This window comes from Theobroma cacao, chromosome 2 (genome assembly GCF_053813885.1).
Source record: "Theobroma cacao isolate CCN51 chromosome 2, ASM5381388v1, whole genome shotgun sequence".
Classification (NCBI taxonomy): Eukaryota; Viridiplantae; Streptophyta; class Magnoliopsida; order Malvales; family Malvaceae; genus Theobroma; species Theobroma cacao.
In genome coordinates this window covers 48,770,062-48,793,917 of record NC_142640.1, presented here as the reverse complement: position 1 = coordinate 48,793,917, position 23,856 = coordinate 48,770,062, and the positions used below count along the sequence as shown (strand labels likewise).

At 34.0% G+C, this 23,856-nt stretch overlaps 4 protein-coding genes across 7 annotated transcripts; all 4 read left to right on the top strand.

Moving 5' to 3' along the window:
* Nucleotides 1–211: 211 nt before the first annotated feature.
* Nucleotides 212–1,540, top strand: LOC148764377 (cytochrome P450 CYP749A22-like). The gene is made up of 3 exons (XM_088803882.1): nucleotides 212–573; nucleotides 737–947; nucleotides 1,086–1,540. Exons 1-3 carry the CDS (start codon nucleotides 291–293, stop codon nucleotides 1,324–1,326), a joined length of 735 nt encoding a protein of 244 aa, XP_088660008.1. The 5' UTR covers nucleotides 212–290; the 3' UTR covers nucleotides 1,327–1,540.
* Nucleotides 1,541–5,455: 3,915 nt separating this feature from the next.
* On the top strand, nucleotides 5,456–7,729 carry LOC18610193 (cytochrome P450 CYP749A22-like). 4 transcript variants are annotated; one of them, XM_007045717.3, is made up of 5 exons: nucleotides 5,456–5,786; nucleotides 5,903–6,126; nucleotides 6,283–6,515; nucleotides 6,719–7,097; nucleotides 7,186–7,729. In XM_007045717.3, the coding sequence occupies exons 1-5, from the start codon at nucleotides 5,504–5,506 to the stop codon at nucleotides 7,618–7,620; spliced, it is 1,554 nt and encodes a 517-aa protein (XP_007045779.3). In that variant the 5' UTR covers nucleotides 5,456–5,503; the 3' UTR covers nucleotides 7,621–7,729. The 4 variants fall into 4 exon arrangements, with proteins under 4 accessions (XP_007045779.3, XP_088659337.1, XP_088659336.1 ...); XM_088803211.1 differs by having other exon boundaries at nucleotides 5,457–5,786; nucleotides 5,954–6,126; XM_088803210.1 differs by having other exon boundaries at nucleotides 5,457–5,786; nucleotides 5,945–6,126.
* A 2,573-nt stretch (nucleotides 7,730–10,302) lies between these two features.
* LOC18610192 (cytochrome P450 CYP749A22-like) lies at nucleotides 10,303–12,362 on the top strand. The gene is made up of 5 exons (XM_018115093.2): nucleotides 10,303–10,588; nucleotides 10,683–10,906; nucleotides 11,047–11,279; nucleotides 11,391–11,769; nucleotides 11,878–12,362. The coding sequence occupies exons 1-5, from the start codon at nucleotides 10,303–10,305 to the stop codon at nucleotides 12,304–12,306; spliced, it is 1,551 nt and encodes a 516-aa protein (XP_017970582.2). The 3' UTR covers nucleotides 12,307–12,362.
* An 8,922-nt stretch (nucleotides 12,363–21,284) lies between these two features.
* On the top strand, nucleotides 21,285–22,300 carry LOC148764376 (uncharacterized). Its single transcript, XM_088803590.1, has 2 exons — nucleotides 21,285–21,777; nucleotides 22,005–22,300. Exons 1-2 carry the CDS (start codon nucleotides 21,285–21,287, stop codon nucleotides 22,298–22,300), a joined length of 789 nt encoding a protein of 262 aa, XP_088659716.1.
* Nucleotides 22,301–23,856: the final 1,556 nt, after the last annotated feature.

Genomic DNA, 23,856 nt, shown 5'->3' with positions numbered 1-23,856 from the left:
CAGATGGAATAAATGTGGTCGGAAGGGGAATGATATTTGGCGCCAAATAATTGATTTGTTTATGGTTGAAATTTGAATCTGACACTATTAATATTTTAGTGAAACAGGTGGTCATTGAAATTGAAAGAGTGTAAAAATAATCACAATAATGATACACGTGGAGCCAAAATCTCACGCATCTGATTTTGCTGTCTTCAACTTTCGACCATATCAAACTAATAATGCAGCTTTAACCTTCCATTAAGTTTTCAATTGATAGAGTTGGAAAGAGGAAATCAAGAGAAAGCAAAATGACAACTCTGGGAAATCCAGTAATCATTCTCTCAAGCTTTTTCTGTCTGTTCCTGCTCTTCGTTCTCTTCAGGTTCCTACACAGGTTGTGGTGGACTCCATTTTACATACAATATCTACTAGCTTCGCAAGGAATTAAAGGCCCTTCTTACAAATTCATCCATGGAAACACCCAAGACATCTTGAAAATGAGAAACGAAGCCTTGAGCAAACCCATGGCTTTATCACATGATATATTTTCCTGGGTTCAGCCTCAGGCTTATTCAGGGATCAACAAATATGGTATGACTTGCTATGATTTTTTTTCCTGACTTCCTGTTCCAAGAATCAATTTAATAAATTTCTTAAATCATTTTCCATTAGCTTTTTTCCTTTTTTCCCCCCGGGGAATAGGGAAGAATTACCTTAATTTGGAATGGAGCTCAACCTCTACTAGTGTTTACAGAAACAGAGCTAATCAAAGAGGTACTGAATAACAGAGATAGAGCATACCCCAAAGTGGGGCTCCCTTTCTATGTCATGAAGCTAATGGGAGATGGACTAGCTACATCTGAAGGTGAAAAGTGGGCAAACCACCGGAAATTGCTAAACTATGTTTTTCAAGGGGAAAGCCTTAAAGTAAGCTCTCCTCCTATATCATTAAAACTTGGTTCTGGGTTCTGTTCATTTTTTCCATAGCAAAGTTCGTGGAAAATAACTTAGATTAAGATTACTGACGCAATCATGACAGTTAATGAACTTCTCATGTGAATGAGATTGGGGTTTTTTGCAGAATATGATTCCAGAAATGATAGTGTTGAAAACAAGATGCTGGAAACAAGAAAACATCACGAAGGGAAAGAGATTGAGGTGTTCGAAGAATTTAGGCTACTGACTTCGGGAGTGATATCAAGGACAGCCTTCGGGAGCAGTTATTTAGAAGGGAAGACCATTTTCAATCTGTTGATTTATTATTCTGTGATTTCACGAAGGAATGCTCTTAAAATAAGATTTTCCAGGCATCAAGTAACTCACACCTCTAGCCTAATCGGTTGATAAATACACCAACATAAATTTGACCCTCTCCCCATCTTATGTTCACTCACCAGTTGTCCATTTTACACTCGTGCCTCAACATGGAATTCAGGTGATCCTCCACTCTTTGCAGAGTTAGGAGGGCCCAAGTTGTTTAAATAAGACTATAGGACCCGAATATATGGCATGGCATGTAAAATTTACAATAAGAAAAAGTTTTAGATGTGTTGCAGTATATATTGGCAATAGAGGTATTTGGGTCTAACTCAGCTCCATTGACATTTTTAAAATTTGTTCCATTTAACCATTGAAATAATATTTATTATTAGACTGTTAAAAAATATTTTATTTTAATATTTTTAATAATTTGAAATATAATTTAAGAATTAAAATATATAAAAATTAAATACTTATCAATCTAATAATATCTCAAATTGGACCGTACTTAAACCTAAAAATCATGTTCAAGACTTTGCGAATCGAGATAGATCAGTAGACCTAACAAGCAACCCAACATAGAGGCGGAGTCTTGTGTAATTATGGAGGACTATGGCCCTCTCAAAATTTTAAAAATTTTGTATATATTATATATCTTTTTCTCTTAATGACCTCTTTAAAAATTTTTAACCCTTATTCTTCTTTATCTTAGACTTCTTCAATGAAAGTTGGCTACCTCTTTCCCTCGCCCGACATGTATTAGCTGGCATGGGACTCAAATTAATGTCTTATACTAGAATATGGCATCCTCACTATGTGTATGAAAACTTACAAAGAAACCACTCAGGAGTAAGGAGTACATTGAATTTCCAAAATGAAGACAATACGCTTCATTCCATATTTGTTTGTTAGTTGACTAACAGAGAAGAATGGTTTGCAGTTGTAGTCTTGTAAATTATTTTCTAAATCCCTCCATTTCCTTCAGTTGATTCTTCTGTGAACTGCAATTTTTTATGAATATATATATATACAACATCACAAATGAGATTGCAAACAAAATTGTAGCTTCCAGTAATCCAATTCCTCACAATTGTCAAATAAATATGCCAACGCAGCAATTTATTGTTTTCAGTAAACCATTAGAGAACGGGATGGAAAGGAGAAACAGAGAAAACTGGAGGTACGGAAAAAGGAAGAGGGGGATTATAACCAGTGCCCATGTGATGAGGGATGATCTTCTGCTTTCTTTTTCGTTTTGGGTTTTCTGTTTGGGGTTGTTTTTTGCTATCAGATGCTCTGTTTTCTTCATGGCTCCTCTGTTTTCGGTTTGCCTTCGACCGATAAGTTTTTTCCTATCGGTCGGAGGTCTTCATATCTACATCAATAATTAAACTAATATTATAAGTGTTAATAGAGAATATGAAAAGATTAAATTATTTTTTTAATTTAAAAAATTATTATTATATAAATTTTTTACAAAAAAATTTAAAGAGCACGATCGGTGCTCTTTCATTTTTAATTAATAATAGTAATTTTTAAAATTAATGAAGAGTAAAAGTAATTTTTTATTATTATCATATAATTAAATTAACGAAAATATTAACAGTTGATTAATATCTAAACTTAAGTGTTTAGTAGAAGATATATTTTTGATACGGAATGTCCATTTCAAAAACTAATAGATGCGTTTGAAATTTTAATTAAAATTTAGAGAAATGTGGATATTTTACCTTTTTTAAATTTATATAAAATATATATTTTAATTATATATTTTATAATTATGGATGAAGTTTATAAATTTTACTCATAATTTATAAAATAAAATAAAATTTTAATTTTTTTTCCAAAATCGAACCAATTTCATGTTTAATCAATTTGATTATCCTTTATATTTGATCTGATCGATTTTTTCAAAATATTTATTTTATTTAATTTTTAAATATAACGGACTAAACCGATCAAATCACCCAATTTTTCACCCTTACATCGTCTTATGCAGGTTAAGTGAATATGGCCCACCAGCGTTTAAGTCTTTAGAACCCTTAACATAATTTACGTTTCACTATCAGCGACACAGACCTTTGACTCGAAAGCGATATGCCAACCACTTTGGTAGATTATTATTAATAGAAATGAAAACAAAAGATGACCAGGACCCCGAGAGCCAAGACTTAGGTAGGTACACTCCATAATTTTTCCAAAGGGGGCCACTATACGTTGGAAAGATAGAAAATAGAGATCATTTTCCACATTCATGTCTGGGAGAATGGAAGGAAAACAGTAAGAGGAGGGAAAGGTCGAGGAAGAAAAAGATGAGAGAGAGAGAGAGAGAGAGAGAGAGAGAGAGAGAGAGGAAGGAAAGTTGTTTTTCTTCATAGTAAAGTACCTTGACTTTCATAAGTTTTAATTGAAATTACTTAAAGATCTATTAATTTTTGAAATAAATATTCTATCTCAAGACTACAAACATCGTTAACAGAAATAATAAAAAAATTAAAATACCTTTTCATTTTTTTTGAAAGCCCCTTTCATTTTTATTAATTAAAAAAATTATTGTTATTTTTTTTAAAAATAAAAAAATAGAGGCAGCTCTCCAAAGGAGGGGAGCATCGGTGCTCCCCAATGGAGAGCTTTTTTTTAATTAATAAAATAATAATAATAATAAAATTATATAATTATAATTATAAAAATTAATCAAGGATAAAATTATCTTTCTACTCTTACCACATCATTAAGTTGATAGAAATACTAATAGTTGACTAACGATGGAAAATATTTTTTTGAGACAGTGTTCATTTTAAAAACTAATGAACTTTCGTGCAATTTCGATCAAAATTTAAAAAAGTCAAGATATTTTACCCTATTCTTTATATGAAATTCCGTATGAAAGATGGAAAAATAGAGGACAATCTCACTTTTGAAAACATTAAATCTACAAGGTTGGAAGGAAAATACATAAAAAGACCAGTTTTTCTTTTTCCCAAACAAAGGAAAATAAGGAAAATATTGTTTTCCCTGGTGAGAATTGAAAACCCACCAACTATGAACAGTTGGGATCATGAAATTTTCAGTAATTTTTAAGATTATTTTGAGTTCAAATTATTTTAGAGACGGATTAGTTCAAGTATCAAATCAATTTGGTTCAGCTTGTCTATTTCTTTTAAATTAATTCAAATTGAGATGAGTTAAGGTTATATTATAATCATTTATGTTAGGTTTATAATTTTTTAATTAACTTAAAATTTAAAATAAAACATAACATCAAGTTCGATCATAAAATTTCAGTTACTTCATGGTTTGGATCATTTTGAATTCTGATCATTTCAAATTCAGATCATTTTAGATTTTAAATTAATTTGGTTTAGTTCTTTGATTTTTTTAATTAATTCAATTCAATTTGAATTTAGGTTAAAACAATTCATATTATGTTTACAATTGAAATATAAAATAAAAATAATATATTTTGTTTAATTTAAATTCCAATTTATTTTAGGTTCAAGTTGTTTTCTATGTCATATACTCGAATTTTGAGTTTGTTGACTTATTGATTTAAATTAAGTTGGATCGACTTTGAGTTAAGATAGAGTGGATAAGTCTTTTGACTTTGAGTTGAGTTTGCTAACTCTAAGCTACCAAATGCTAGAACTTTGATAATTAATTTAAACATGCAAGTTTTTGTGTATTCGTAGTGGCAAATCTGTGAAAATTTGAATCAAATTGAAGGTTTTAATGTCAATTGTTTAAAATTTTAATGTCATAATCCATTTTGATAATGGAAACATGCATCAGTATTAAGTATAAAAAAATCACAAATTATTATGTAAAAAACAAAAAAAAAATACTACAATTAAACGTGCAGACAAAACAAAATTAAAGGTTTTTTCTGACGGAATTTATTATATCAGAAATTTTTGACGAAATATTAACTAATTTACCTACTAAGTATTACCAGCAGAATTCCGACAAATTTACAGACGGAATAAATGTGGTCCGAAGGGGAATGGTATTTGGCGCCAAATAATTGATTTGTTTATGGTTGAAATTTGAGTCCGACACTACTAATATTTTAGTGAACCAGGTGGTCAGTGAAATTGAAAGAGTGTAAAAATAATCACAATAATGATTCACGTGGAGCCAAAATCTTAGGCGTCTGATTTTGTTGTCTTCAACTTTCGACCATATCAAACTAATAATGCAGCTTTAACCTTCCATTAAGTTTTCAATTGATAGAGTTGGAAAGAGGAAATCAAGTGAAAGCAAAATGACAACTCTGGGAAATCCAATAATCATTCTCTCGAGCTTTTTCTGTCTGTGCCTGCTCATCGTTCTCTTCAGGTTCCTACACAGGTTGTGGTGGACTCCATTTTACATACAATATCTACTAGGTTCGCAAGGAATTAAAGGCCCTTCTTACAACTTCATCCATGGAAACACCAAAGACATCTTGAAAATGAGAAACGAAGCCTTAAGCAAACCCATGGCTTTATCACATGATATATTTCCCAGGGTGCAGCCTCAGGCTTATTCATGGATCAACAAATATGGTATGACTTGCTATGAATTGTTTTCCCCTGACTTCCTGTTCCAAGAATCAATGTAATATATTTCTTAAATCATTTTCCATTTGCATTTTTCCTTTTTTTTTCCCCCCGGGGAATAGGGAAGAATTATCTTAATTGGAATGGTGCTCAACCTCAACTAGTGATTACAGAAACAGCGCTAATCAAAGAGGTACTGAATAACAGAGATAGAGCATACCCCAAAGTGGGGCTCCCTTTCTATGTCATGAAGCTAATGGGAGATGGACTAGCTACATCTGAAGGTGAAAAGTGGGCAAAGCACCGGAAATTGCTAAACTATGTTTTTCAAGGGGAAAGCCTTAAAGTAAACTCTCCTACTATATCATTAAAATTTGGTTCTGGGTTCAGTTCATTTTTTCCATAGTAAAGTTGGTGGAAAATGACTTAGATTAAGATTACTATTGCAATCATGACAGTTAATGAACATCTCGTGTGGATGAGATTGGGTTTTTTTTTGCAGAATATGATTCCGGAAATGATAGTCAGTGTTGAAAAGATGCTGGAAACATGGAAACATCACGAGGGGAAAGGGATTGAGGTGTTCGACGAATTTAGGTTATTGACGTCGGAAGTGATATCAAGGACAGCCTTCGGGAGCAGTTACTTAGAAGGGAAGAACATTTTCGATATGTTGATTAATTATTCTGTGATTTCACGAAGGAATGCTTTTAAAGTAAGATTTCCAGGCATCAGGTAACTTCCACCTATAGCCTAATCCAGTGCACATTGTTATCTAACCATTACCATCCATTCTCAGATTTTTAGAGCTTACACAGAGTTTTTAGAATGAATAGTTGCTTGATTTGATAGCAGAGTTTCTTTTGTATTTCGAATGCGAACTTCCCCTATACTGTTAATCAAATTTCAAAATAGAGCAATGTTATTTCCTTTTGCAGTAAAATCTGGAAAACAGCCGATCAGATAGAAGCAGATAAGCTTCTGAGAGTGATGCACAACTCAGTGATGGAGATTATCAAGAGAAGAGAAGAAAAAATAAAAAATGGAGATGTAGACAGCTTCGGTACTGATTTTCTTGGATTACTTCTAAATGCTTATCATGATGTCAATGAGAACAAAAGGCTCCATGTGGAAGATTTGATTGATGAGTGCAAGACATTTTATATTGCTGGACAAGAAACAAGTAATTCATTGCTTTCATGGACTGTCTTGCTTCTAGCGATCCATACAGATTGGCAACAGAAAGCAAGAGCAGAAGTGATTGAGTTGTTTGGCGACCAAAATCCACATCCTGATGGCTTATCTAAACTAAAAACAGTAAGATAATTAGTTACTAACAATGTTGCTCAAAAGCTCACTGCATTTAAATTAATTACACGTCTGAATTCTATTTTTCCATGAGCAGATAACCATGATCATCAACGAGGCCTTAAGACTGTATCCTCCTGCAATTGGCTTTATAAGGAAATGTGAAAGAGAAGTTAGATTGGGGAAACTCATTCTCCCTGCCAATCTGAACTTGTTCATTACGAATTTGGCAGTTCATCATGATCCTCAAATCTGGGGAGACGATTCTCATGTGTTCAATCCGGAGAGGTTTTCAGAAGGGGTGGCTAAAGCTACAAACAACAACGTGGCTGCCTATTTTCCCTTCGGAATTGGGCCTCGAACTTGCGTGGGTTTCAACTTTGCAACGGTGGGAACAAAGGTTGCACTCGCCATGATTCTGCAACACCACACCTTCACCCTCTCCCCAGCTTATGTTCACTCACCGGTTTTCCATTTTACACTCGTGCCTCAACATGGAATTCAGGTGATCCTCCACTCTTTGCAGAGTTAGGAGGGCCCGAGTTGTTTAAATAAGACTATAGGACCCGAACATATGGCATGGCATGTAAAATTTACAATAAGAAAAGGTTTTAGATGTATTGCAGTATATATTTTGGCAATAGAGGTATTTGGGTCTAGCTCTGCTCGATTGACATCTTTAAAATTTGTTCCATTTAACCATCTAAATAATATTTATTATTAGACTGTTAAAAAATATTTTATATTAATATTTTTAATAATTTTAAATATAATTTAGGAATTAAAATATATAAAAATTAAATACTTATCAATCTAATAATATCTTTAATTGGGCCGCAGTTAGACCTAAAAAATAATGTTCAAGACTTTGCTCGAGTCAAGATAGATCAGTAGACCTAACAAGCAGCTCGACACAGGGGCAGAGCCTTGTGTAATTATGGGGGGCTAAGGCCCTCCCAAAATTTTAAAAATTTTGTATATATTATATATTTTTTTCTCTTAATGGCCTCTTCAAAAAATTTTAATCCTTATTCTTCTTTATCTTTGACTCCTTCAATAAAAGTTGATTAACTTCACTCCAAAAAAAAAAAAAATTTGGTTAGCTCCGCTCTCAACCCGACATGTATTAGCTGGCATGGGACTCTCTCTCTCACACTAAAGAAATTGAATTAGTTGGCATATTGGATTTGGTTTCAAATTAATTTATTATTCTAGAATATGGCATACTCACTATGTGTATGAAAATTTTTTTGTTATTTAAGGAAATGGTTAGTTTTTTAAATTTATTTTATAAGAAAAAGACTCAAAAATCTTTAAACAAATATAAATATCAATTATATAAAAAGATATTAAAGTGTGTATAACTATACTGATGTAAGTGGATCTCTCTTCTTTTAGAGGAAGAATTAAGTTACTTCCGTGTAAAATTAATAAATTTTACACTATTTTATAACTTTATGTATAATTGTTGAACATGCGTGGAGATTATGAAAAGAAGTCAGTCCTTTAGAACTTATGGAAAAATGCTTAGGAGAGTCTTGCAGTCTATTAAAAGTGATCTAATGCATCCATATTAGTCTTTTATGTGTACAACAGCATCCTGAGGATAAGCCAAGTATGTCACTGTGATTTTAATCTTGGAAAGTGAAACTGAATTGCCACAGCCCAAACAACTTGGTTTTTTGTTTCAGAAAAATCCACTTGAAGAAGATTCTTCATCAGACAAGCATGTATCTTCTTCGACAAATGAAATGACTCTGTCAATACTAGATGCTCGATAATTGATTAACTATACTGTATACTTAACTCTTTCATCTCCAAGATGTGCTTGACGTTTCCTTGAGCTTCCTGTTAGTTCTTGTATAGCAGAAGTCTGTAGGTAAAGGGTAGAGAGCTTTCTCTAGTTTCATTGCTTAGGTTAAAGAAGGAAATTGCTATTGTTCTTTGTGAAGCAGTTTCCCTTTGTAATTGTATATATTTTTCATTTTGTACAAGCCAGATGCCAGTAGAAGCCTTTAACAAACTGCTAAAGACTTTGAATGGCATGATGGCTTAGTGTTAATAAAAACACTTTTAAAAAAAATTAAAAAATTGATCGTTGAATTTAATAAATTACTTGTATGTGTCATCACATGAAAAAAATTTCAAATCAATTCAATATCTTTATCGTATCAATTGAAAATATTATTTTTTTAATAAATATTTAACGGTTAAAAATTTTATTATTATCAAACAAATATTTTGCACCAACATTTTTTTTTTGTTAGAAAATCCAATTTTGTTATTAAAAAATTTTTTATCCAATAAAATAACCACATGAGAGTATAGGCAATTTTGTCATGTAATATCTATAGCATCATCTGCCACTGAAGGGGGAATAGGTTAACATTACTGCTAGTGCATTGAGATTTAATGAGGATTGTTTGCCAGGTCTTGTTTTTTTTTTTTTTTTTCAGGTCTTGGTTGATGTATATGCAGAACCCAATCTACTAATGGCATATGGTAAACCATTGCAGCACTGCTGTTTGCTCAATTCCTTTACATATTGATTACCTCGTCTCTTTGGTTGTTATTGTCATTTCTTTTTACATTGATCATGTCAGGATCCATAACTGCAGTATTATATCCATCTGTTGCAAGCTGCAACAGGTCAATGACTAAATAGAAGCAAGACATGGATTGATGATGATCAGAAGATTATATTAAGGTAAAGTGTGAAGTGTCCAATGTTGGTTACTAGTTGTCTTGTAACCTTTTGATGTAGGACATTTTTTCCAGGTGTTTGGAAGATGTGACTGTTTTTTACTTCCTTTTCTTGTTCAGAGAAAAGGGTATGCTTCTGACATCTTCTACAGTCTGATTTTGACAGATTATACAAAATATATGCATATGTTGCATAAAGTTATACACTTACTACAAAATTCTATAAATGACAATAATACAAGAAATATTTGAGTTTGCGATGGAAACTATGAATGTGACAAAATTAAAAGACACGTACATCTAAATTTTAGACGATAATAGAGTACTGATCATGGCATGGGTGAGCTGTTGAAATGCAATGATTCCAAATGAAGCCAAAGGCCGGCTCCTAGAGCATTTGGCTTAAGCCCTCGAAGTATTTATATCTGATCCTAACCGTGGAAGAGACAGAGAACCAAAAAAGGCTTAATATCATTATAGGAACATCTGAATTCATTGTTTAGAGACGAAAATGAATTCCACAGCAAAGCTTTTGATCCTTGTCATAAGTTTTTGTTGCCTGTTTTTCCTCATAGCTCTACTGAGGTTCTTTCACAGATATTGGTGGATACCTTTCCGAATACAGTATACTATGAGTTTACAGGGAATCAAAGGACCTCCTTATGAGTTCATCCATGGAAACAACAAAGCATCTACCTATATGAGAATGGAAGCATACCGCAAACCTATGGCGGCCTTGACTCATGATATAGTTCCCAGAGTGATGCCTCAGATTTACTCCTGGATCAACATCTACGGTGAGAAAATTGAATATGGTTTTCTTGAGGAATGTTTCTAACTTCCACTTCAAATGAAAGATGAATCCCTTCTTTTTTCCTTTTCTTTTATTAGGGAAGAATTATCTTACCTGGCAGGGAATTCGACCTCAACTGGTGATTACAGAAGTGGAGCTAGTCAAAGAGGTTCTGAGAAACAGCGAAGGAGCTTTCCGAAAAAAGAAGGCCGAAGACTTTATTCATAAGATAATAGGGGACGGACTTGTAGCAACCGAAGGTGAAAAATGGGCCAGGCAGAGGAAGTTGGCAAATCATGCATTTCATGGGGAGAGCTTAAAAGTAAAACTTTCGAATACAGTCTACTTTGCTGCAAAATATTGCTGCCATTAGAGAACATTTAAGTATTCTACATTAGATAAATGCAAAATTCTGGTGATCTTAGATAGTTTCTTAAAATGTGTAGAGGATTGTTTTGGCAGAGCATGACTCCGGCAGTAATTGCTAGCGTTGAGGCAATGCTGGAGAAGTGGAAAGGCCGTGAAGGCAAAGAGATCGAAGTGTTTGAAGAATTCAGGTTACTTACTTCGGAAGTTATATCGAGAACAGCTTTTGGTAGCAGTTACCTGGAAGGGGAGAAGATTTTCGAGAAGTTGATGAAGTTATCGATAATTGCTAACAGAAATTTTCATAAAGCTAGGATTCCTGGCATCAGGTAAGTTCCTCTGAGCTCAATTAATCTAGACTCTAGAGTTTGTCCCTGATTTCAAGAGAGAGGAAATACATAAAAGTCATCTCAGGCGATACCTTTTGTTTGCTTTTGCAGCAAGATTTGGAAACCTGCTGATGAAATAGAATCAGAGAAACTTGCTAAAGGGATTCATGATTGTGTGATGGATATGGTTAAGAAAAGGGAAGAGAAAGTACTGACCGGAGAAGCTGACAGCTTTGGCACTGATTTTCTGGGATTACTTGTAAAAGCTTATCATGATGAGGATGAGAGAAACAGGCTTTCAGTAGAAGACTTGGTAGATGAGTGCAAAACATTCTACTTTGCTGGACAAGAAACCACTAATTCCTTGCTCGCATGGACGGTCCTGGTTTTAGCAATTCATACAGATTGGCAAGAGAAAGCAAGAAGAGAGGTGATTGAGGTATTTGGGAACAAAAATCCGCATTCTGAGGGCATTGCCAATCTAAAAACTGTAAGCAACACTGCAATCTCTGACCATTTCATTAGCGTACACTACTAGCACATAATAAATTAAATCGTGAGTTCTAGTTTCATCTTTTTGTTCATGTCTTGCACACAGATGAACCTGATCATCAATGAAACCTTAAGATTGTATCCTCCTGTGGTTGCCACTGTTAGAGAAGTTGGAAAAGAAGTTCATTTGGGGAAGCTCGTTCTGCCTGATAATATAGAGGTTCTGATCCCAAACATGGCACTTCACCATGACCCTGATTTATGGGGAGATGATGTGCATCTTTTCAAACCAGATAGGTTCGCAGAAGGGACTGCCAAAGCTACCAAATACAATGCGGCTGCATTCATTCCTTTTTCATTGGGACCTCGATCTTGCGTGGGTATGAGCTTTGCAACCACAGAAACAAAGACTGCTCTCTCAATGATTCTACAACGCTACACCTTGACTCTCTCCCCAGCCTATGTTCACTCTCCATTTACCATACTTATGCTTCAGCCACAACATGGAATTCAAGTAATGCTTCATTCACTATAGGGTGGTGCCTAAAGTTCTTAATAAGACTAGCTGCTTCTAGGTTGGTAGAGCTTATTCTGGAGTGTGCAGCTACTAGTGTCCAAGATGGTAAAATGTTAAAGTCTTCAGTAATGGTATTCAATGTACTATATATAGCACTTAATTATCAGCGATGTGATAATAGTTGTTAAGTGTATGGAAACTATTTTTGGATCCTTCTTTCTCAATCCAAGTTTTTAAATCGGGTGGCTCTTGATATGCTGTCAGAGCCTTTCAGTTTAAAGTGGTTCAAAGCTTAAATCACAAACGTATACTGGTACTGCCCTACTCCGGAATGATATCCCTGCTCCTGGTGCAAGGTCCACCTGGGAAACCTAGTTCTTCTCAACTTCCAATCAATTACTAGAGCAATCAAGGTGAATAGCCTGAAACAGTTAACTTCAGTAATTTGCCCGTAGATGACATTACCGAGAACAGGGGAGGAGCGCAAAATTTTAAAAAAATTTTACATTTTATAAATTTTATTAACTACCCTCCTCAAATAATTTTCTATTTAATAATTAATACAAATAGAGAATAACAAAATAATTTCATATGCTTGACTTAATTTTAAAGGTTTTTTTTATTTTTTTCAATTATTATTATTATTTTTGTTTATTTATTTATTTATTTCTATTCTATTTACTCATATATTCTAAATCTCTATAGATTTTCCTTCACAAATTTTAACGTACCATCAATCATATTTTTTTTCTTTTATTATATTATATGTGGATTCTATCTTCTACTTGTCATGTTTTTTTTCTAGTATCTAGATTTTATTTTTTATGATTTTAATTTTTAAAAATAAATAAATTATTATATAATTTTTAAATATACGTTACAGTATTGCATTGTGACTTAAAATTTCATCAATATTTCATTTTTTATTCAGAATAACCAATGCATTTTAGTATGTATGTTGTAAATTTTAAATAATAAGGTTATTCATACAAATTGATAGAATAAAATAATTATATTTTTTCAATACATATTTATTTATTATATTTATTTTTAATAGCTCTCAAAATAATTTTTAATTTAATAATTAGTTTTTTTTCTTACTGTTTGGCAAAATTAGAGTCATTATGGTTACCATATTGCTAGTTAAACCCAACAAATAAATTCTAAACTAATATGTTAAGCATATCAAATTTACAAAAAAATAAAAGTGAGTCTACTAATTCAAATCCATTAAGTTTTAATATAAATCTAAGCTTATCATAACATATTATATCTTAACAGTCTAATATAATAATCTATCATAACATATTATATTTTAATAGTTCAATCTAATAACCTAATATGTTAATTAGCAATTTAAGAAGTAAATAAAAAATAAGAGGAGAGTTAAAACACATACAGTTAAGAGGCAATTCATTTAAATTTAAAAAATTATTTTCTTTTTCACTCTTACGCATAAAGAGTGTGAGAAAATTTTTTTATAATTTCATTCAGTCATATATATAAATGACACTACCATTACTGTTAATATGCATTTTTTATGTGTTCAATATTTTTTCAATTTTATTTAATCTTTTAAATAAATGATAATTGAATTATATATAAAATTCTCTTTAACTGTTTAATATCTCTTTTTGTTTGACCTCTCCTTTGAAAATGCTCAAGCTCTCTCCTGACCGAAAACATCAGCAGCATTTAACACATAAATCCAGACAATATATTATTGATAGCAGTTCAATCTCTCCTGAGTATAATTAACTTCCAAGCACAAAAGTTTCTGCAATGTCTGAATATGGACGTTCCAGGTCAATTTTTTCTAGAACTAGAGAGCACAAAGGCCTTGAAATTTCCTCAGGTGTCCAGGCAATCATTACAAGTCAAGGCCGAAGCCAGTGTGCTGCAGCTGCATATTTGGACAAAGAGATATAGATAGGCCATTTAACATTAATCAATGTCATTTGTTGCTGTTTTGCTTCCCTTCAGTAAAATCTAGGATTAGGCACACTTGATTTGTAAGCGTATCTCTGGTCAACGAGTAAAACAAGAAAAGATAATTCAGATTGATTTTTAACAAGGATCAATCATTTTAATATAAAACAAGAGAAATTATGTGGGTTTTAGTTTTTTAGCCATCCAATCAGTTGTAAGACGTGAGAAATAAGGATGTACTGTCTAGTGCCTAGTAATACTGAAGCTTCTAATGTAACATATTGTAGCTGGCCAATGTCTGCTTTGCCAGCTCCACCGACCGTGAGAAAAGATGAGAGCAACTCATTTGGGCTCAAAACAAAAAAGGAGAATGCTACGTTCTAGAATTAGCTTATGTCCAAAACGGTAAAACAGGCTTGAGGGTCCTGACTCTTATCTCACAGAAGTGATGGAATAATATTTAAAGGAAAAATATTGATAACAACTCAAGGCCCTAGCTACTAAAGAAATCATCTGTCACACTCCAAAATCCAGTCCTGCAATAGTCAAACATGTGAGAACACCCTGCACTCCAAAACAAACCCCATGAATTTGTAAAGATCAAAACTTTTACAACCCAAGTTAAAAATAGCCCTTAACATATCCTGCATATTGTGTTATGAACTTCCTTAAAAATGGGCACACATAAACCTGTGATGGAGATGGTTAAGAAAAGAGAAGAGAAAGTAGTGATTGGAGTAGCTGACAGTTTCAGCAGTGATTTTCTGGGATTACTTGTGAATCCTTACCATGATGTGGATGAGAAAAGCAGGCTTTCCGTAGAAGACTTGGTAGGTCAGTGCAAAACATTCTACACTGCAGGACAAGAAGACAGTCCTGGTTTTAGCAATCCACACAGGTTGGCAAGATAAAGCAAGAAGAGAGGTGGTTGAGGTATATATTTGGAATAAAAAATTCACATTCTGAAGGCGTTGCCAAACAAATTAAAGACTGTAAGCAAATCATATCCTCTAACCCTTTCAGTGGTTTACACTACTGAGCACTTATTGAATTAAATTTATCTTGTACACAGATGAACTTGATCGTTAATGAAATCCAAAGATTGTATCCTCCTATAACTGTCACTGACACTGTCAGATAAGTTGGAAGAGAAATTCAATTGGGAGAGCTCACTCGATTGGCCTGTTAATTTTAGAGGTTCTCATCCCAAACCTGGCACTTCACCATGACCCTTGGGGAGATGATGTTACGCTCTCCCCAGCCTATGTTCAGTCCCCATTAACCCTCTCATGCTTCAGCCACAACATGGATTACTCAAGTGACGCTTCATTCTCTGCAATGATGGCCATAGTTGTTAATTGAATAATGCCTCTTCCCCAATAGCTCAGCTTTTAATCCCCAAGATGGCAAAATAATCAAATAGAAATTAAATTACAGCTTTTTCTAGTAATGATGAATAAATATTCAATTATGTCTTTGTCATCTACGTTTAAAAGTCCCACGTTTACCTACCTTGCGGTGAGAGCGATAACCACAAAGGAGATTCAAATATATTTTATGCCCTCTTTCTTTCACAAAATGATTTAAATATATTTTATCCATGCCATGATGGAGCAAGCTGCAAACAGTCCAAAAATAAACAAAAGCCAGATGTTGATTGATGATGATGACTAGAAGATTATGTTAATGCAAAGTACATAATATATCTGATGAAGGACATTTTCCCAGGGTTATTGCAACTTTTTTTCTTCTTTCCTTGCGTTTTTCTTTTCCCGTGCAAAGGGGTGATTATGACAATTTAATTGATTTTATAATTGAGTACTGATAATGATTTTGGCTATATATCTACTACAGCTTGTATTATAGGACAAAATACAAGATACATTTTCAATTTATTTTTCATAATTTTTTTAAAATTTTTTGAGATTAAAACCCATGGAACATAACGTGTATAATACAATTTGAAATTTTAATATAATATACATCAAAATTATTTTTTTTAAATTTCATGAAAATCAAATAAGAAAAAATAAAATGGGAGAGGAGGACTATATATAACACAATATTGTTGACTCTCACCATTTATTTCTTTGAAATGTTACATAACGTGATGTGCAAGAGTCTTTGACTAAAATAAACGTATGGAAAATAGTCTTGAACATGTAAAATTCTTATCACGTTTTGCAGCAGTCTTTGACTAAAGTAAAAAGCCCCACTTGGAGGTCCTTATCCATTTTGAATTCTTACAATAAGTAGTTAAAATTGAATGACTTAATACCTTTCAAAAAAAATTGAATGAATTAATACAAGGTGTTACCCCCACCCCCCCCCCCCCCCCCCCAAAAAAAAAAAGAAAAAAAACCAGAAAGTCCTAATGTATATACCACTTATTACCCAGTGAACTCTAAATCAAAGCTTAACATCTATTAAAACCAAATTTTATCAAGTTGAGTTCATTATTGTTCATATTAAAGCATGATATGAAGTGATTATTACACCCTTTTTTTCCTGTTCATAGGATGAAGAACCCTAATTGTTAATTATAATTAATCTTTATTTATTTCATTGATCATATAAATGCCAAAATTGTTGCTAAGTTGAATCCAATATAATCTGCAGTTTAGTGATTGGCATAACCTGATTTGCGAGATAAGAGAGTACATCACCTACTATTATTGCATCACAATTATTCAATAAGAGTCATAAGAGTGAGGCATTAGGCATTATGTATAGCATGCCATGAATATTTGTAGTTGAATTGTTAAGCCTTTCCTTAAAAAGTGGGTGTATTTTTCGAAGGCAATAATTTCAAATGGTCAAAAGACCTATCCAATTCTTTTACTTTCCAATTTTGTTTAATTTGGTTTCTATGCTTAAAATCGAAGTAATTTAGTTTTTTTATTTTAAAAATTTCTTCAATTTAATCCCTTTCTCTAACGATATTTAATTTTGTCAATAAAAAAGATGACATCAGTATTGATATGGCACATTTTGATGATGTTGCATTGATATGATGATGTGGCATACTACGTGGCACCAACGTGATGATGTGGTAATGTCTCGGGGCACTAATATGATGACATGGCATTGACATGTCAGCATGTCTATGCCACGTGATAGATTACAAAAATTTTCAAAATAAAAAATCTTGCTCCGTCATAGGGATTAAATTGAATAAAAATATATAATATAAGGATTAAATTGAACAAATTAAGATGTTAAGGGACTAAATTAAAAAAATATTTAAAAAATATAAATCTCTAAGTAGATTATGGATATACTTATTAATAAGTCAAATATTTAAATATAAAAGATTTACGGTGTTAAAAAGTATATATAAATATTTTCTTTCTTGATTATTTGATTCTAGAATATTTATATTAATTTATATTTTTTACAAAAATTAAGTTTGAATTCTCCTTCTAAAAAAAATTTTGAAAAAATTTTCATACTAAAGTCAAATTTAGATGAATAACTTGCATTATGTTATAATAAAATAATATAAAATAACTAAATAAATTCTTTTTTCTTCTATTTATAATAGTATAAAAATTTAAAATTTATTTAACTTATTTTTTAACTTAAGCTAAACTCAAATTAGCAAAATACGTTGATTTAATACAACTTTCACAATTTATAAATACTCATTCTTTTGAAATCATTCAACTCTTACCTAATGTACCTTTTATTTAAATTTACTCAAAGTTTCTTATAAAATAATTTTATTTAAGTTCAAATGCCACAATCAAATTCTGCTAAATTTAAATTTAAATTATTAATTTGGATCTACAAAAAATTTATTAAAAAAATAAAATGGTACAAATATTTACAATTATATTTAACTTTATCAACAATAAATATAGTCTTTAATAAGGGTGAGCAAAGCCAATCCATACCAATTACCCACCCAAACCAAATGCGATTTGAGTAAAATAGTTTGGTCTAATTGGTCCAAAATATTTGGTTCAATTGGTTATTTGGTCGGTTTTCGATTTTAAAATTTTTGGACCAATCCACCTAAAAAACCCAAACTAATTTTTATATATTTATATATATAGTCATATATATAATTTTTTTATATATTAAAAAGAATTGATAGTAAACTTAATTAATACTATATTTAAAATATATTAGAGTATTGTACGTACGTATACAAATCATAATCATAATAATTTAATATTAGTTATAAATATTTATTTATTTATAAATCTTTATTAATATGAAATTACAAGTTATATATTTTAAATGATATAAGTTATATGTTACCTCTAGCAGTTAGGAGAGTCATGAGAGAGAGAGGAAGAGGGTGTACTGCAGAGCTCCTTTGGATTCTGGAGATCGAAGGAACCTTGACAAACCAAATCCCAAGCAAGATGGACGGAGGGCATGGAATGATAGAGTTTAGCAAAGTATCCAGAAGTGGAGGGATAACCTTTTCTCCATTTTTGTTGGAAATATCAGTCCAAGCGCTTCATGGATTGACATCAAGAATTGGTTCTGTCCTGGATGTTTTTCTAAAAAAAAGGAATGACCATGGTAGGGGGAATTATGCCTTTGTATGCTTCAAAGGAAAGGACGACATGCTTAGAGCCATTGAAAGGGGTGATAATTCTATTATGGACGGCAGACATCTTTTAGTGAAGTAGGCGACCTCACGAAGGAAATTTGGAACTTGCAGAACAGAGGAGATGACCAGATTGAACAGGTTTGGTGCTGTAGGGACCACCCATGAAGGTCAGTCCTTTAAAGATGTGGTTAGTGAAACTGCTTCCCACCTCTAAATGGAAGTGCGCCAACTATCAACCCCACCAAGACAAGTGGAGGAGCGGCTCATTAGGAGTTGACATGTGATGATATCTATGATAGGGATGACATGCAGTGGGTTTTTTGCAGCCCCATGGGGAAAATAAGAAAGGGTCACACGATTGAGGAAATACAAACGGTCTATCGAAAGACGGAGTAATGGTTGTTTTAACGGAGATTGACAAGGAGCAAGTGCTTGTCACTTTTGACAATAAAGGGGAAATGGAATTGCTCACTGAATTGTATTGGGAAATCTTCGAACCATGGTTTCAGTCTCTTCAGCCATTTAAGGGGAATAAATGTAGTAGTTTTGTGGTTTGGCTGAAAGTAAAAAATGTTTCATGGCATTTATGGCATGAAGACATTTTTAAAGCTCTGGGTAACACATGAGGAAAATTCATTTATATTGACAACAAGACCAAGAGCAGAAGCAAGTTTGGTGAAGCCATGGTTCAAGTGGAGGTACAAAACCAGGAAAATTTTCCTCAACCTGTGAAATTGAGCGTACGAGATATGAACTGAATGTGAATGACTCCCAAACCGAAAGGGCGCTCCCTCAGGCTGACGATAACCCAAGTGAAGATGAACGTCGACGAACTGTAGCCTTGATGCTAGAGAAGATAAGACAAAAAGATAGCAATAGCTGTAGTAGTTTGGCCTCGGGAATTGGGCCAAAAAAAGGTTATTGATAACCAAATTCAAATTAAAGAGTTAAAGACTGAAGGTCAAAAAGGAATTACCACTAGATCTGTATGTAAAAAGGTTGAGTGTGGAGGTGGTAATGAGATTGATGTGCAGTCGACTACTCATCGAAAAGGGAAAGAAATCTGGCAACAAGTGCTCAATAAGGATGAAGGAGAGGATTGTGAATTTGGTGAGATTGATGTGATAGGTCTAGGGTCTTACCTCCAGAAGATAAAAGTGGTGGATGGATGGGCCTATCGCGTTGGTCCTCCTATAGGGTGTGGAGAGTTAGAGGGGTCCTATGGGGTCAATATGGTGGATTGTGGGGGTGGTTTGGTTATCCTACCAAGGAATATGGGCTCATTTTCCAAACATTGGGAGTTCGGCTCTACTAGTGAAATGGAGAAGGCCAATCAAGTGGAATTTATGTATGAAGAGAATCTAAATGGTGAGAAATCTTGTGGATTAATTAAGCCCATATTTAAAAAGACTCTAGTGGTGAACTGTGGGGAAGCAGGCTTGGGCCTTGAGGGGGAAAAGTCCAATGGCTGGAAAAATAAAGTTGTGAAACTGAACGATAGGATGAACTTAACAGAGGAAACGATTAAACAAAGCGGGGGTGGGGGATCTATCTCACGAGAAACTTCCAACAATGTGGACGAGGGCCTAACACTGGTAAACATGATTAAGAAGATGAAGAAATCAAAAAGCAAATCAAGTTTCAGAATTAATGGAGGCTTAATTAGGAGAGGATTGGTAATGAGAAGTGGAAAAAACATGAAACTTAATAAAGCCAAATGCGAAAAGATAGAAATGGTCAACAAAATGGATCTGGTTCAGATGGGTGACAAGGGTAGGCCTGATAGTGTTGAGAAAGGTGTACAGGGGATAATTAAAGGTAAGGAGCCAATAGGTAGGGGGAAAGCAGGGAAAAATGCAAAGGAGGTAGTGTACGGGGAAAGCAATGAAAGCTTGCCAGAGATAATGACTTCAGAGACTGACGATCAGCTTGAGAACAGTAATTTAAAAAAGGAAGGCGAGACCACTTGGAATACAGCTTGTAAGTTGGGTTTGTTTTTCGTTGATAGTAAGGAGGCTGTCACTAATGAATTCACAAGGCTTGAAAGAGAGATGATGGCAGAGTGGACAATGTGAGTACGAGAAGAAAGTAACCAAGTGTAGGGTCGTACCCTTCCATGATACTATTAACTTGGAATGTAAGGGGTTTAGGAAAGTGTGAGAAACGAAAAGCTATGGGTAAACAAATTAGTAATGTCAGTTCTAATGTGGTCATGCTTCAAGAATCCAAGCTGTAAACAATTAATAATAGACGGGTTGATGCATTGGGGGGTAAAGAGATGTACAAGGGGGTATGGGTGGACTCGGATGGGGCATCTAGAGGTCTTGTATCTCTATAGCTGGAGGATTTTATAAAGGTTGAAGCTAAAATCCTAAACAAGAATTTCATTCTTCTAGTTGGAAATGTCAAAAAAGGGAACTGAAGAATCGAAATCGGTAATATTTATGCACCATCAGAGGAGAGGCTGAAGATTGAATTGTGGGATACACTCATTGAGAAAATGAGGGAATTTGAGGTCCCATGGTGCTTAGGAGGGGACTTTAATGTCGTCTTAAGGCTAGATGAGAGGTTGGGGGCATATTCTGATCACAAAGAAATGGAAGCGTCTCAGAATTTTGTTAATACCGATGAGCTGGTCGACCTTCCAATGGCTGACAGCAAATTTGCATGGGCTAATAATAGGGACGATGTGGTCTTCAGTAGTCTTGATCGCTTCCTTGTTGATGAGTTAATGCTTGAGAGATTTCAGTTTATGAGACAGTGGTGTTTACCGTCTTCGCTTTCATACCATAATTCGGTTGTTTTGGGAGAGAAATGTGTCCAGTGGGGTCCTAAACTATTTAGATTTTTTAACCACTGGTTGGAAGACAATGGGTTTCAAGAAGTTTTTGCTGAGGCATGGAAGAAAAGCAGTTATAGGATCAGTTGTCAGGGAAATTTATGGCAGAGGCTAAGATCTATCAAACCGGCAATTAAGGAATGGCAGCAACCAAGTGAAACGACTCCCAAAAAAAGATTGCTACTCTTGAGGGTGAAATTCAAAAAAAGATGGTTGAATGGCAAAACAGATCGGCGGATGTCTCTTTTAGAGAAGAGATTAGGAAAATGAGGTATGAACTATGGGCTTTCTACAGACAAGAGGAACGTTCTTGGCATCAAAAATCGAGGGTAAGTTGGTTTATCGAGTGAGACAGAAACTCTAAGTTCTTCCACACTTCAGCTTCTTCACGAAAGAGAAAGAATATGATTGACTGTCTAAAGATCAATGGAATGGTGGCTGAGGATCCGCAAGGCATTAGAGAAGAGGTGACGAGGTACTTTGAGAAGTTGTATGAGGATCAAAATGTGGTTGAACTTAGGGACTGGGAGTTGGAGATTAAGATGTTGTCTAATGGATTCGCTCGAAGCTTGGAGGAGCCATTCTCAAAGAAGGAGGTCAAACAAGCTATCTTTAGCTGCGACGGGAATAAAACACTTAGACCATATGGTTTTAACTTTAATTTTCTGAAAGCTTAATGGCCGAAAATAAAGGATGAGGTAATGAGTTTTATGCATAACTTTTATGTCTTTGGCTGCTTTGATGAGAAGATTAATGGCTCCTTATTACACTTATCCCTAAAAATATAAGCCAACTACCTTTAATTAGTATAGACCGATCAGCCTAGTAGGTTACGTTTACAAAGTGGTCACTAAAGTGTCGGCTAATATACTGAGAAAAGTTATGGAGGAGGTTGTGGGGCCAAATAAATTTGCTTTCATCAAAGGCAGACAAATTACTAATTGTGCACTCATAGCTAATGACCTCGTGGACTACTTGCATAAGAGTGAAGAAGGAGGTGTTTTCTTCAAAGTTGATTTTGAGAAAGCTTATGACAGTGTTGATTGAAAATTTTTACAGTTTGTGATGAAGAAAATAAGCTTCAAAGACAGATGGAGGACGTGGATTGGGTCATGTGTGTCTACTGCTACTGTCTCGATTTTGGTCGATGGATCCCCAACTAAGCAAGTGAAAATGAGGCGTGGATTAAGACAAGGGTGTCCCTTGTCACTGTTCTTTTTTAATTTTATTGCAAAAGTTTTCAGTGCCTTAATGAATAAAGCAGTGGCATGTGGTCTGTGTTGGGCATTGAGATTAGGAATAGTGGAATCACGGTCTCTCATCTTTAATATGCAGACGACATGATGATTTTTAGTACCTCGAATATTCAGAGTGTCCTTAACATCAAGAGAGTGCTACGGTGCTTCCAAGTGATATCAAGATTAAAAATCAACTTTCGTAAGAGCAACTTGTATGGAGTTAAGGTGGGTGCTGTGTTACAGTCTTAGGCTAACATGATACCTTATGTTGTTGGTTCTCTACCAACAACTTATCTAGGATTGCCACTTAGAGCTAGACACCATTCCATTGCTATTTGACGGCCTGTGTTTGAGAGAATTGAGGCAAAGCTTACGGGATGAAAGTCCAAAATCTCTTTTAGAAGAGGGCGAGTTTCTATGATCAAATCGGTGTTTGAGAGTTTGTCGGTTTATTTCATGTCGTTGTTTGAAATGCCATAAGGGGTCAATGAGGAGCTTAATAGAATCCAGAGGTGATTCTTGTGGAGTGGCTCCAATGATAAAAGGAGAATTCACTAGGTGGATTGGGAATCGATTTGCACTTCAAAGGAAAGAGGTGGTCTTGGTTTTACGAATCTCTGGTTGAAAAATAGAGCTTTGTTGAATAAATGGATTTGGAAATACAGTAAGGGAAGTGAGAGTCTATGAAGAACCATTCTTGATGCCAAAATAAGAGGGGATTCTTCGAGCCTTATCCCACTGGACTCGAGTGGCAAGTGGTCGTCCTCTATGTGGAAAACCATTACTAACTCTTTTACTCCTTCGAGGAGTTTTTCTTCTTTGTTGTGTGTAGGTATTGGCTTCATGGTGGGCAATGGTGCCAAAATTCAATTATGGGAAGATGAGTGGATTGATGGGGTCATCCTCTGTGTTACTTTTCCCTGAATTTTTGCTTTAGCGACAAATAAATCAAGAAATATCATCAAGTATGGTACATGGTATAATCAAGCTTGGCA

Excerpts from the sequence above, each read along its gene's own strand:
- LOC18610192 (XM_018115093.2), top strand. The coding sequence starts at position 10,303 with ATGAATTCCACAGCAAAGCTTTTGATCCTTGTCATAAGTTTTTGTTGC. Across the intron at positions 10,907-11,046 it reads TTCATGGGGAGAGCTTAAAA|AGCATGACTCCGGCAGTAAT; the intron begins GTAAAACTTTCG and ends TTGTTTTGGCAG. Across the intron at positions 11,280-11,390 it reads GCTAGGATTCCTGGCATCAG|CAAGATTTGGAAACCTGCTG; the intron begins GTAAGTTCCTCT and ends TTGCTTTTGCAG.
- LOC148764377 (XM_088803882.1), top strand. The coding sequence starts at position 291 with ATGACAACTCTGGGAAATCCAGTAATCATTCTCTCAAGCTTTTTCTGT. Across the intron at positions 574-736 it reads TTCAGGGATCAACAAATATG|AAACAGAGCTAATCAAAGAG; the intron begins GTATGACTTGCT and ends TAGTGTTTACAG. Across the intron at positions 948-1,085 it reads TCATTAAAACTTGGTTCTGG|TGTTGAAAACAAGATGCTGG; the intron begins GTTCTGTTCATT and ends CAGAAATGATAG.
- LOC18610193 (XM_007045717.3), top strand. The coding sequence starts at position 5,504 with ATGACAACTCTGGGAAATCCAATAATCATTCTCTCGAGCTTTTTCTGT. Across the intron at positions 6,516-6,718 it reads GTAAGATTTCCAGGCATCAG|TAAAATCTGGAAAACAGCCG; the intron begins GTAACTTCCACC and ends TTCCTTTTGCAG. Across the intron at positions 7,098-7,185 it reads GCTTATCTAAACTAAAAACA|ATAACCATGATCATCAACGA; the intron begins GTAAGATAATTA and ends TTCCATGAGCAG.
- LOC148764376 (XM_088803590.1), top strand. The coding sequence starts at position 21,285 with ATGAGGGAATTTGAGGTCCCATGGTGCTTAGGAGGGGACTTTAATGTC. Across the intron at positions 21,778-22,004 it reads TAAGGAATGGCAGCAACCAA|CTTCTTCACGAAAGAGAAAG; the intron begins GTGAAACGACTC and ends TCCACACTTCAG.